Source organism: Scyliorhinus canicula, chromosome 27 (genome assembly GCF_902713615.1).
Source record: "Scyliorhinus canicula chromosome 27, sScyCan1.1, whole genome shotgun sequence".
NCBI classification, from domain to species: Eukaryota; Metazoa; Chordata; class Chondrichthyes; order Carcharhiniformes; family Scyliorhinidae; genus Scyliorhinus; species Scyliorhinus canicula.
The window spans coordinates 12,917,520-12,931,609 of record NC_052172.1 but is presented as its reverse complement, the minus strand read 5'-3'; the positions used below and the strand labels follow the sequence as shown (position 1 = coordinate 12,931,609).

The 14,090-nt window shown below is 53.2% G+C and overlaps 2 protein-coding genes across 2 annotated transcripts; both read left to right on the top strand.

Annotated features, from left to right (window-relative positions):
• Nucleotides 1-606: 606 nt before the first annotated feature.
• LOC119957986 (thioredoxin-like) lies at nt 607-990 on the top strand. The gene has a single exon (XM_038786235.1). The coding sequence runs from the start codon at nt 617-619 to the stop codon at nt 983-985; it is 369 nt and encodes a 122-aa protein (XP_038642163.1). The 5' UTR covers nt 607-616; the 3' UTR covers nt 986-990.
• Nucleotides 991-12,449: 11,459 nt separating this feature from the next.
• LOC119957902 (thioredoxin-like) lies at nt 12,450-13,660 on the top strand. Its single transcript, XM_038786090.1, has one exon. The coding sequence runs from the start codon at nt 12,467-12,469 to the stop codon at nt 12,782-12,784; it is 318 nt and encodes a 105-aa protein (XP_038642018.1). The 5' UTR covers nt 12,450-12,466; the 3' UTR covers nt 12,785-13,660.
• Nucleotides 13,661-14,090: the final 430 nt, after the last annotated feature.

Below are 14,090 nucleotides of genomic sequence, written 5' to 3'. Positions count from 1 at the left end.
TTGTTAACTGTTGAATTGACAGGGGGGGGGGGGGGTGGTCGGTACGGCCAAACAGTCGGGAACCCGAAGCCATTATTTTATTTTTACCCCCGGGTCCGTCGCTTGGCTACCGCCAAGGCAGACGGTGATTGGCGTGGAGTGGGCCGGCCAATGGCAGTGTGGGCCTCTCTGCCATGCGCGGACGTCATTGAGGGGGGAAGTGGGCGGGGCCAGTCTCAGTAGGCGGGGCCAGTCTCAGTAGGCGGGGTCGGCCTCAGTAGGCGGGACCCTGGGTGGGCCGGCCAACGGCGGTGTGTACCTCTCTGCCATGCGCGGACGTCACCGAGAGGGGAGGGATGAGGGGCGGGGCCCTACATCAGTAGGCGGGGCACGGCCTTTGTAGGTGTGGCCCTGGGTGAACCGGCCAATGGCGGTGTCGGCCTCTGTGCCATGAGCGGGACGTCACAGAGAGGGGAGGGGTGAGGGACGGGCCGGGGGCGGGCCGGCCTCAGTAGGCGGGGCCCTGGGTGAGCCGGCCAATGGCGGTGTGGGTCTCTGTGCCATGCGCGGGACGTCACAGAGGGAGGAGGGGTGAGGGCGGGGGACGGGGGCGGGGCCGGCCTCAGTAGGCGGGGCAATGGGTGTGATCGGCAACATTAAGAACTGTGCGGAGCTGGACGCGGCGCTGGAGGCGGGCGAGCAGCAGCTGGTGGTGGTGCTGTACTCCGCCAACTGGTGCGAGTTCTGCCAGATGATACAGCTCAACTTTGACCAGTTCGCCGAGGGCTACCCGGACGTTGCCTTCTATGAGGTGGACATCGGCGTGGCCAGGGACGTGGTGCAGCGCTGCCGCGTCGAGTGGTTCCCCACCTTCCAGTTCTTCAAGAGCGGCGTCAAGATCTTCCAGTTCAAGGGGCCCAACCGCTGCCTCCTGGAGCGAATGATCCAGAAGCTGCAGGGGGACGGCTCCCAGTGCCCGCCGAAATTAAACCCCGGCAAGACCTAGACGGCTCCTGGCTCCCGCTTGGCTTTTTTCCAAATACATTTTACCCCCAATTAAGGGGCAATTTAGTGCGGCCAATCCACCTACCCTGCACATCTTTGGGTTGTGGGGGCGAAACCCACGCAAACACTGGGAGAATGTGCAAAGTCCACACGGACAGTGACCGACTGGGATCGAACCTGGGACCTTGGTGCCGTGAGGCAGCAGTGCTAACCACTGTGACAACATACTGCCCCGCTCCACTTTGGTGTCCACTGTCATCGCACGTTGCCCTCCCTCTGCCGAGATCCCAATCCCCCGGGATTGAAGGGCGATCCCAATCCACAGGGATTGACGGACGATGACAATCCACAGGGATTGACGGACGATTACAATCCATAGGGATTGACGGACAATTACAATCCACAGGGGTTGAAGGGCGATTACAATCCACAGGGGTTGAAGGGCGATTACGATCCACAGGGGTTGAAGGGCGATTACAATCCGCTGGGATTGATGGCCAATCCCTAAAAGTTTTAAATCAATCCCTAGGGCACTGCTCTGTGCAACCCTGAAGAAACATGTTTTCTGACATTTTCTTTGAGCTCTTTACCTGATACAGTATAAGAATATGAAAAATGGGGAAGGGGGGAAAGGCTGTTTCACTGACAGTCAAGCATCATCCAATTGGGTAATGAGTTTTTTTGCTTTCCAATTGTGTCGGAAGGCCATGGATCACTAGGACAGATGTGTTGGCTGACAAATGACTGGAGCGTGCACGGTAGCATCGTGGTTAGCACTGTGGCTTCACACAGTGCCAGGGTCCCAGGTTCGATTCCCTGCTGGGTCACTGTCTGCGGAGTCTGCACGTTCTCCCTGTGTCTGCGTGGGTTGCCTCCGGGTGCTTCAGTGTCTTCCCACAGTCCAAAGACGTGCAGGTTAGGCGGATTGGCCATGCTAAATTGCCCCTAGTGTCCGAAAAATGTTGGGAGGGGTTATTGGGTTACGGGCATAGGGTGGAAGTGAGGGCTTAAATGGGTCGGTGCAGACTCGATGGGCCAAATGGCCTCCTTCTGCACTGTATGTTCAATGTTCAAAGGGTGGGAGGAAAGCCATGTGAAAAAGCATTTAATCACAGTTGGCAACCCAATTGTTATGGCAGACCTCGGCCTTGACTCAGTGGGTTGCACATTGATGTCCAGTGACAGATATGCACTCCAGGTTTTCGGTACACAATCTGACACTCTGGATAGGCTGACTTTCGGATGAGGTGTAAAATCAAGGCCCTGTCTGCCCACTTAGGTGTAAAAGATCGCATGCCACTATTTCTAAGAGACGGGGACCGGAAACCGGGGCGAGGGTGCGCTTTCGTTGGGACCAGAAGATCCCGCCAGCATGTCAACAGCCAGACAACCCCAGCCTATTTTTATGATCCCGGACTAGACCCCAGCAGTTGCTAGGACAATATTGACAGAAACCCCAATATTTTATTTTGTTTGTAAAACTGTGAGGAAAGGATACTTCGCTCCAGGATTGATTCAACTCGCGCACACACACACTAACACACAGGGATACAGTGTATTAAAACAAACTTTATTATTAACACAGTGATGCGACCATCAATTCACTCAGAGACACGAGTTGAAGTAAACTGTGGCTTTAATCAGCTTACAACTGAGCCTGCCTTCGACCAGAAGAACCGAGGGCAGACTCACAAGACCGCAGCACTTTATACTTCCGGTTGTGGGCGGAGCCCTGTACATGCTCCTCATCTCCCCCTGTGGGCAGAGCCGCGCAACGGCTCACAGATGGGGGACACAGTGATATACAGTGTGAATTTATATTATACATTCACCCCGTGTTAAAAAAATCAAGTCCGGCGGGGGTGACGGGTCGATAGGTTTAGTTGGTCCGGTGCTCGAATCGTTCACTGGGACCGGCGGAGCACTGGAGATGCAGCCGCTTCGGATGGGTGTGTGCAGATGTTCGATGTGAATCCGGGGATGGTTCTTCCAGAGCTTTGTTCCTGACCGGTGTGACGGGTGAAAGGGGGCGCAGGATACCTGTAGGTGCAGGGACGCAGGGCGTGGGGGATCGGGTGTGGTGTGAGGGGTACCTCGGCAGTAGTGGTAGATCCTGCAGGTGCCAGGTCCCGGAGGGAAACGGTGTCCTGCTGGCCGTCAGGGTGCTCGATAAACCCGTAGTGGGGGTTTGAATGCAGGAGTAGGACCCTCTCTACCAGCGGGTCTGTTTTATGTGTCCGGACGTGCTTCCGAAGGAGGACAGGGCCTGGTGTCCTCAACCAGGATGGAAGCGAGGCCCCCGTGGTAGTGCCCCTAGGGAAAACAAATAATCGCTCGTGAGGAGTCTGATTAGTGGCCATACACAGGAGGGACCTAATTGCATGGAGCGCGTTGGGGAGGACCTCCTGCCAGTGGGAGGTCAGGAGATTCCAGATTCCTGCGACCATCAATTCACTCAGAGACACGAGTTGAAGTAAACTGTGGCTTTAATCAATTTACAACTGAGCCTGCCTGCAACCAGAAGAACTGAGGGTACACTCACAAGACCGCAGCACTTTATACTTCCGGTTGTGGGTGGAGTTATGGGCGGAGCCACGGTGGAGCCCTGTACATGCTCCTCATCTCCCCTGTGGGAGTTTTACTAACTTTAATATCACAAAGAAAAATACCTCATAATTACCAGTTCAGTAATTTAGGACAGTGTTGGGTGGGGTTACTGGGTTATGGGGATACGGTGGAGGTGTGGACCTTGGGTGGGGTGCTCTTTCCAAGAGCCAGTGCAGACTTGATGGGTCGAATGGCCTTCTTCTGCACTGTAAATTCTATGATCAATTCCATGATCTTCAGCAATGCTTAACTATAACATGAAACACAAAATCCAAACTGTTACCTTTTCTCTCCATTCTAGCAAAACCCATCTCAGGTCAAAATCCATTTTTAAATACAACCCAGGGATAGTTGCTGTAAAGAGATATTTTGGAATAAAGACTCTCTCAGAGTAACCCTTCAGGAACCAGCTTCAGATTCTTGCCTGTGTTCACAGGAAAAATCATTTTAACCGTTGCTTTGAGGAAAGTTGCTGGTCTGAACTAAAACCGCAAACTGAAACTCAACAGCTGACTGCTTCAACCCCTGGTAACTGCATCACCTTCCGAAGAGCAAACACAATGGGCGGGATTCTCTGTTGGCCGATGCCAAAACACGATTGGGCGGAGAATCAGCTCCTACGGCAAAATCATGGTGGGCGCCGATTTGACACCAAATCGCGATTCTCCATCACCTCGACAGTGGTACTAATGCGTTCCGGCATGCACGCACAGTAAACTCCTTTGGCATATCATTAGTGGGCCCAACCCAGTATTCTCTGGGGCCTTCCCGATTCTGCTCCGATGGGCCGAGTTCCCAACGGTGCGGTTCACATGTGCTTTTAGAAATCTTGAAACCAACATGGTGGCTGCTGATGGGGAGAGAGAGGGGGTATGGAAAGCCAATATTGCCATAGTGTACTGACAGTTGTGCCATTCCCTGGGGAGCTTCTGCCAGGACCCGGGGGGGGGGGGAATAGCGGGGGTTGGCCAGAAGGTGAGCTATGGGGTCGGGGTGGACAGACACGGAACAGCATTGCCGCAGCTGTGAACTTAGTGCCGCGGGTCATATGGGTGTCCCCTCCACGTCAGCAGGTAGCATGGTGGTTAGCATAAATGCTTCACAGCTCCAGGGTCCCAGGTTCGATTCCCGGCTGGGTCACTGTCTGTGTGGAGTCTGCACGTCCTCCCCGTGTGTGCGTGGGTTTCCTCCGGGTGCTCCGGTTTCCTCCCACAGTCCAAAGATGTGCGGGTTAGGTGGATTGGCCATGCTAAATTGCCCGTAGTGTCCTAAAAAGTAAGGTTAAGGGGGGGAGTTGTTGGGTTACGGGTATCGGGTGGATACGTGGCTTTGAGTAGGGTGATCATTGCTCGGCACAACATCGAGGGCCGAAGGGCCTGTTCTGTGCTGTACTGTTCTATGTTCTATGTCACTCCCCTGGGTACCCTCTGGCCCCAGCCGACCCATCAGCTGTATGAATGTGCCCCAGCACAACCAGTGCCATCTTGTTGGCTGGGATGAGTGTGTGTGGGGAGTGAAGTGTGTATATGCGGCTGCAGCTTCTCAGCTTCCTGAGTGTCAATCATGGACCCGGCGAATCCCGCACCGTTTTTTCCTTGGAATCAATTGTGTTCCACGCGGCACTGGTTTTTGCCCCTTAACAGTAACTGAATCGGTCCAGGTGCAGCACCAGATTGGCTGCTGTGAAAGTCTACGAATTCTGCGTTGACGTCAACACTTAGTCTCAGAAACGGAGAACCCCCGTGTTTGTGTGGGTTCCGCCCCCTCAACCCAAAAGATGTGCAAGGTGGGTGGATTGGCCACGCTAAATTGCTCCTTAATTGGAAAAAATAAATTGGATACTCGAAATACATACAATATAACATATCTGTGATGCACGATCAATTGTACAAAGACTAAGGTTGGATACAACTGAGGCTTTATTGCAGTCAGATGTGTAGCCTCCCACAGCAGCTGGCGAAATGGCTGTTGAATAGAGGACATGCTCCTCCTACTGGGCGGAGCCAGCCGGCAGGGGCGACCGGCGAACCTGTAGTACAGGTCCTACCTAATACAGGTGTGCACAGTAAGAAGTCTTACAACACCAGGTTAAAGTCCAACAGGTTCGACTTCGCCAACCTCACCGCTAACTGCAAACCCGTAGCCACTCGCAGCAGGCGGTACAGCCTGCAGGACAGGGTATTTATTAGACCCGAAGTCCAGCGGCTCCTACGTGAGGGAGTCATAGAGGCCAGTAATAGCCCCTGGAGAGCAAGTTCCGGATGGTGGTTGATTACAGCCAAACCATTAACCAGTTCACACACCTCGATGCGTACCCCCTCCCCAGAATTGCAGACATGGTCAACCAGATTGCCCAGTACCGCATCTTCTTTACTCCATCTTCTCCACGGTGGATCTGAAGTCTGCTTACCACCAGCTCCCAATCCGCCCGGAGGACCGCCACTACACAGCATTCGAGGCAGATGGCCGCCTCTTCCATTTCCTCCGGGTCCCCTTTGGCGTCACGACTGTGGTCTCGGTGTTCCAACGAGCAATGGACCGAATGGTGGACCAGTACGGGCTGCGGGCCACGTTTCTGTACTTGGATAACGTCACCATCTGCGGCCATGACCAGCAGGACCACGACGCCAACCTCCACCGATTTCTCCAAACCGCCCAAAAAACTCAACCTCACATACAACAAGGAGAAATGCGTTTTCCGCACAACCAGGCTAGCCATCCTCGGCTATGTTGTGGAAAACGGGGTCCTGGGGCCTGACCCGGACCGTATGCGCCCCCTCTTACAACTCCCTCTCCCTCACTGTTCCAGGGCCCTCAAGAGGTGCCTTGGATTCTTCTCCTATTACGCCCAGTGGGTCCCCCAGTACGCGGACAAAGCCTGCCCACTATTTAAGACCACACTATTCCCACTGTCAGCTGAGGCCCGCCGGGCCTTCAACTGCATCAAGGAGGACATCGCCAAAGCCGCCATGCAGGCGGTGGATGAATTTGTCCCCTTTCAGGTGGAGAGCGACGCCTCAGAGGTCGCTCTCGCTGCCACTCTGAACCAGGCAGGTAGGCCAGTAGCGTTCTTCTCCCAGACCCTCTCCGCTTCAGAAGTTCGACACTCCTCAGTCGAAAAAGAAGCTCAAGCCATTGTGGAAGCCATACGGCACTGGAGACACTACCTCACAGGTAGGAGGTTCACCCTCATCACTGACCAGAGATCGGTTGCCTTCATGTTCGACAACTCGCAACGGGGCAAAATAAAAAGCGATAAAATCTTGAGGTGGAGGATCGAACTCTCCGCCTATAATTATGACATCATATATCGACCGGGGAAGCTCAACGAGCCCCCAGATGCCCTGTCCCGCGGCACATGCGCCAGCGCGCAAGACGACCGATTACAGGCTCTCCACAATGACCTCTGCCACCCGGGGGTCACCCAGCTCGCCCATTACATCAAAGCCCGAAATCTGCCTTTCTCCACCGAGGAGGTCAAAGCCGTCACCAGGGATTGCCCGATCTGTGCGGAGTGCAAACCGCACTTCTATAGACCAGACAAGGCCCACCTGGTAAAGGCATCCCGGCCCTTTGAACGACTAAGTATTGAGTTCAAAGGGCCCCTCCCCTCGACCAACCGTAATATCTATTTTCTTAACACTATACATGAAATCTTGCACTTCCCGTTTGCCATCCCGTGCCCCGATATGACCTCCCATACAGTCATCAGAGCCCTGCACAGTGTCTTCACCCTGTTTGGTTTCCCCAGCTACGTCCACAGTGACAGGGGTTCGTCCTTCATGAGTGACGAGCTGCGTCAGTACCTGCTCGACAAGGGCATTGCCTCGAGCAGGACTACCAGCTATAACCCCAGGGGGAACGGGCAAGTGGAGAGGGAGAACGCGACGGTCTGGAAGACTGTCCTACTGACCCTCCGGTCCAGCAATCTCCCGACCTCCCACTGGCAGGAGGTCCTCCCAGACGCGCTCCATGCAATTAGGTCCCTCCTGTGTATGGCCACTAATCAGACTCCTGACGAGCGATTATTTGTTTTCCCTAGGGGCACTACCACGGGGGCCTTGCTTCCATCTTGGTTGAGGACACCGGGCCCGGTTCTCCTCCGGAAGCACGTCCGGACACATAAAACTGACCCGCTGGTAGCGAGGGTACTACTGCTACATTCAAACCACCACTGTGCCTTTATCGAACACCCTGATGGCCGGCAGGACACCGTTTCCCTCTGGGACCTGGCGCCTGCAGGATCCACCACCACTACCACCACCACAGCTGAGATACCCCTCACACTACACCCCACCAGGCCCCCCACGCCCTGCGCCAACAGGTTTCCTGCGCCCCCTTTCGCCCATCGCACCGGTCAGGAACGAAGCTCTGAACGAACCACCCCCGGAGTCCACCCTCAGATTCACACCGGACATCAGCACCCAGCCATCTGAAGCGGCTGCAAACCAGGTGCTCCGCAGATCCCAGCGGACGATTCGGACACCGGACCAACTCAATCTGTAGACCCGTCACCCCCGCCGGACTTGATTTTTTTTACAGGGGGTGAATGAGGTGAATGTATAATGCGTATAATTCACACTGTATATCACTGTGTCCCTGTGGGCTCCATCTGTGAGCCGTTGCGTGGCTCTGCCCATAGGGGGTGATGGGGAGCATGTACAGGGCTCCAATCTTGGCTCTGCCCATGGCTCCTCCCAATACCGGAAGTATAAAGTGCTGCGGTCTTGTGAGCCTGTCCTTAGTTCTTCTGGTCGCAGGCAGGCTCAGTTGTAAGTCGATTAAAGCCACAGTTTACTTCCACTCGTGTCTTGAGTGAATTGATGGTCGCATCAACCTGTTAAACTGGCTTAAGCTACCAGTTCATGTGAATTCCTGCATTTGAAAAGTAGCGGAATTGTGTCGTGTTGGCCAGGGTTCCTCCCTCAACCAATTCCATCCAATAGCGATTGGCTGGTCATTCAGTTTAATGTCAATTGTTTGCAAAAAATTACTGTACACTAATTGCTACTTTGGCTTTTTACTTAATGGTTGAAAGAAGATCCTCTCTGATATTTGATAGGGTGAAGTGTGCAGCATATGGAGAGCTCACAGTGTATTCATTGCTCTCTGGTAATCTCACTCACCCCTACTATATAAATATATGCTCATTCATAATTCTTTTACCGATCGTATTTTTATGCCAACTGATACAATGTTTCTCTAAGCATTGAGGGGTTCAAACCCTCTGATCAGAATCATTGACTTGCAGCGACTGAGTAAGCCCTATTCTATTACATGGGATAATGGTATTTTTAACCAATATTTTAGAGATTTAGAACATACAATGCAGAAGGAGGCCATTCGGCCCATCGAGTCTGCACCGACCCGCCCAAGCCCTCACTTCCACCCTATCCCCGTAACCCAATAACCCCCTCCTAATTTATGTCCATTTCTCTGAAAATTATAAATTTGCAACTTTAATGATTAATATATTTTCTGTATCTGGGTATGTCTGGATAATCTAACCGTTACTCCATAAACCCATAAACATGTCCATTTGTGACAGCAAACTACATGTTTGTGCACAAGTATGTTTTCTACAGTGAAGTGCCCTTTTAGACAGCATTTCCAAGCCTTATCTTTACCACCTTACATTAGGAATCGTTATTTGCAGGTTCAGTATCTGTGGCCATTTGTGTTAGGTAGTCTACATTTTTAACATGAACCCAAATTAAAAAAAACTCACTGGGTTTTCACATCGTGTGCTGTTCAAAAATTAATTCTTGGGAGATGGAGATCACTCGCAAGGTCAGAAATTATTGCCCATTCCTGTTTGCCCTTGAGGTGCCTTGAAATACGAGAGTCTGTGGGGTGAAGGGACCCCGCAGCCCTCTTAGTTAAGGAGTTTCCAGATTTGACCCAGTGTGATGATCGGTATTTACCTTTAATACCTTGCCCCTTTAAGAGGCTTGGAACCCTGGGGGACTCCGCCTCTGGCTACGCCCCCTGGAAATAGTATTTAAGATGAGACTCCATTTTGCGAGCACACTTCTCTTGGATGCTGCCCTGTTCTCTGTTTATTAAAGCCTTTGATTACTGACGTCACTTTCGTGCCTCACACAGTGAATGATGATAGAATAGTGACACATTTCCAAGTCAGGATGGTGTGTGGCTGGGAGGGAGGGGAACGTGGTGAGGGTGGTGTTCCCAAGATCTGCTTCCCTTGCTCTTCCAGATGGTCACAGGAGCCTTGGCAAGCTGCTGATGTGTAAAAAGACTTGGCAAACATATTTGACTCTGAACGACCCAGTCACTCGATGAGTAAATGCCTCATTCAGGGGAATGGTGTTAGGCAGGACCAAAGCCGAGTATAATCGAAAAGGCTGGAACCACTGAGCAGGGTCGTGGGGAGGGCAGGCCATGCTTAACATTTCAGGTCAATAGTATTTCAACAGAACTAATGGACTAAACAGCCAAGGACCAGTTTGTTTGCCTTCTACAATCGTGTTTGTCACATGATTCAACGATAATAGAATTACCTAATCGTAACAATGACTCCTTATCAATTAGTCTACAGAAAACCCAGTGGTGGGGTTAAAAAAACCACCAATGGTGGAGAGCTGTCAGAACCATAGGTCCAGAGCCACCGGACTCTGGCCCTGCCTCGGCTGTTGCTGAATCCCTCATCATCCCGATACTACCTCTCGACTTGACGATGACAACGCACGCCAGGCCAGCCTCCGTATTCTGCCCTCCATAGACTAGTGGTCAACGCAAACTCTGCTGCCCATGTCCTAGCTCGCACCGTGTTCCGTTAATCCATCGCTCGCTGACCTACATTGACTCACAGCTGAGCAACACTTTGATTTTTAAGCTCTCACCCCTTGTTTTAATTTCTCTGTGTCTATGGGCAGGGTTTATTGTGTAAATGTGCCGTGTGTTTTGCGGCGGCGGTACCGGCCTGCCATTAGCTGGCAGTGTGGTCCTCTGGCCCGGCTGTGGTCAACAGGGCTTCCTGTTGAATGCACTCCTCGCTGCTGTGAAACCCGCGGCGGAGATACATTGTTGGCGGCACCAGGAGATCCTGCCGGTGTGAATGGTTAGAACACTCCGGCCTAAGTCTCTGACCCTATAACCTGCTGAGATATCTGGGGTGGGAGTCTCTGACCCCCTGCCGGGTCAGGGAATCGCTGGGGGCCGGCGTCAATCCCGCCCCCGCCGTGTCCCGAATTCTCCGCTACCAGAGATTCAGCGGGAATCGCGCCGTGCCAGTCGACCGGCCCACCCCCGGCGATTCACTGGCCCGCGATGGGCCGAAGTCCCACCGCTGTCAACCCTCTCCCGCCGGCGTGGATCAAACCACCTACCTTACCGGCGGGAGCAGTCGGCGCGGGCGGGCTCCGGGGTCCTGGGGTGCGCGGGGTGATCTGGCCCCCGGGGGTGCACCCACAGTGGCCTGGCCCGCGATCGGGGCCCACCGATCGGCGGGCGGGCCTGTGCCGTGGGGGCACTCTTTTCCTTCTGCCTTCACCATGGTCTTCACCATGACGGAGGCAGAAGTGACCCCCTCCCCTGTGCATGCACGGGGATGACATCAGCAGCCACTGACGCTCCGGCGCATGCGTGGACTTACGCCAGCCGGCGAAGTCCCTTCGGCCCCGACTGGCGTGGCGTCAAAGGCCGTCCAGGCCAGCCGGCAGAGCGCCAACCACTCCGGTGCGGGCTTGGTGAGGGCTTGGTCCCTAAAGGTGCGGAGACTTCCGCACCTTTGGGGCAGCCCGACGGCGGAGTGGTTCACGCCACTCCATCACGCCGGGACCCCCTGCCCCGCCGGGTAGGGGAGAATCCCGGCCCTGCACTCTTCCAATTCTGGCCTCTTGAGAATTCCTGAATTTATTTGAGGCAACATTGGTAGCTAAGCCTTCAGCAACGCCCGCCAGTGACCCGCACTTTGAAAAACCTTCACTTAATCCTTACTTGCTTAACTCCCCTCACCAATATGTGCACATTTGTTTTGTTTTTTTTAATTTAAAGTACCCAATTCTTTTTTTTTTCCATTAAGGGGCAATTCAGCGTGGCCAATCCACGCACCCTGCACATCTTTTTGGGTTGTGGGGGTGAGACCCATGCAGACACGGGGAGAATGAGTAAACTCCACATGGACAGTGACCCGGGGCCCGAATCCACCCCAGGTCCTCGACGCCGTGAGGCAGCACTGCTAACCACTGCGCCCACCGTATGCCTCCCACAGGTGCACACTCGTGACCGCAAACTAAGAGGTTGGTGGTGCGGTGGGCATGTGATGTCATGTTATAGGATGCATTCACTGACCCTGAGAATAAGTCAATCAGAGGTGGATCTGCTGCGGAGGCGGGGGGGGGGGGGGGGTCCAGAATGGTCCGCCTCCCTTATTCTGCTGCTGAGAGAGATCGATTAATTGATATTTATTGTCACATGTACGGAAGTACAGTGAAAAGTTTTATGTACATAATTCAGAGTTTTAGACATTATTCAGAGTTTTCAACGTTACTCAGAGTTTTAGACAATTCAGAGTTTTAGACATAATTCAGAGTTTTAGATTGCCGAGCTTTGGTCATAAGGCCATGCTGTCTCTGGGATCTTTCTGTGCCCCCTGGTGAGAGCTCCCGCCAGGCGTCGAGGCGGCCAGGAAAAGCCCCCCCCGTCTGATTGGCTCCCCGCCCCATCAATCAGCCGCCTTCCACCCAATGGAGCCGCTGCCCTCGCGGGCCCATTCATAAGAAAGTAAGTAGCAATCTGCAGCGGCCAATGAGAATCGGCCAATTGACGTCACAATGGGGGGCTGGTCACAATGGGAGGGGGTGATTGCTGAGGAGGGCGGGGCCAGTGGGGCCAGGGACCCGGAAGCGGCAGCATGGTGGTGAGACACGTGGAGGACGCCAAGCAGCTGACCGCCCTGCTGAGCCAGACCGAGCAGCTGGTGGTGGTCATGTACTCGGCCGAGTGGTGCAGCAACTGCCGCCTGATCCGGCCGCACTTCTACAACCTCTCCGAGCAGATGGCCAACGTCGTCTTCGTGGAGGTGGACGTGGATGACGCCGAGCCCATGGCCCGGTCGGCCGGCATCACCTGCATGCCAACCTTCCACTTCTTCAAGCGCTCCGCCAAGATGGGCGAGTTCTCGGGCACCAAGAGGGACAGGCTGGAGCGCCTCCTGGACGAGCTGCAGTGAGAGGAGGGGGGACCTGTTAAAAGTTTAAACAAAAAATAGACTAGAAAAACACGAAAGAAAAAAAACGAAGTTTGAATTTTCTGGATAAATAAAACTGCAACTAAAAGTATAACAGCCAGAGGAAATAAGGGAAGCAATTTTCAAAACTCATTTTTTTGGGGTGAGCCCAGTTGACCTGATGGTGGGACGCCTTCTTGAACGTTGCAATTGTGGTTTATCTGATGCAGCTTGCTTGGCCATTTCTGAGAGCAGTTTAGAGTTGCCCACGACGGTTATGGGCATCAAATAGGATTTGGGAAAGGTTGTAACGGGATGCTTAAACACCAAGGGTGGGATTCTCCCTCCCACCGTACCCGTTTTCGGATGTGGCGCGCCCCCGCCAGCAGTGGGACTTTCTGCCCTGGCAGTCGACCAATGGGGTTTCCCATTATGGACGCCCCCATGTCATCGGGAAATCCGCAGGCGTGAGTTTGCTGCCGGCGAAACGGAAGATTCCGCCGACGGACTATCCAGCTGCTGTATTTTGGTTCAGGACTGACTCATGGGGGAGCTTGCAATTACACATTAGGAAAGAGTTCGCCATATTCGCCCCCTGCCTGCGTGGGTTGCATCCCCAGAACACAATGATGTGCCGTGTGGGGGAATTGGCCACGCTAAATTGCCCCTTAATTGGAAAAAAAAAGAATAGGGTACTCTAAATGTTTAAAAGAAGAAAGTGTCAGCCTTTATATAGTGCCTATCACATTCAATGGATGTACCATTGCACGATATGAGATGTGGTTGAATAGTACTCGGCCGCAGAGCAGTTCAGAAACGGAGTGCCATTCGAAAAGAGTAGCTTAATTGGGAGTTTGGAGACAGTTGGAATTCGGAGAAGAGGGGGAAGGACCTAATATATAAAATCTCTATATATATATATATATATATACTATATATATATATATAAACAGCATGGGTGGCACAGTGGTTAGCACTGCTGCATCATAGCACCAGGGACCCGGGTTCAATTCCGGTCTTGAGTGACACTGTGTGGAGTTTGCACATTCTCTCCCCGTGTCTGCGTGCGCTTTCCTGCCGGGTGTTCCCGTTTCTGTCCAAAGTCCAAAGGTGTGCAGGTTAGGTGGATTGGCTGTGTTAAATTGCGCCTTCGTGTCCACAGATTTGCAGGTTAGTGGGCCTAGATAGGGTGCTTTTTCAGAGGGCTGGTGCAAACTTGATGGGCCGAATCGGCACTGTAGGGTTTCTATGGCACGATGGACTGAATATAGATAATAAGAGTTAAGTTACAGCGACAGGAGTTGACCTG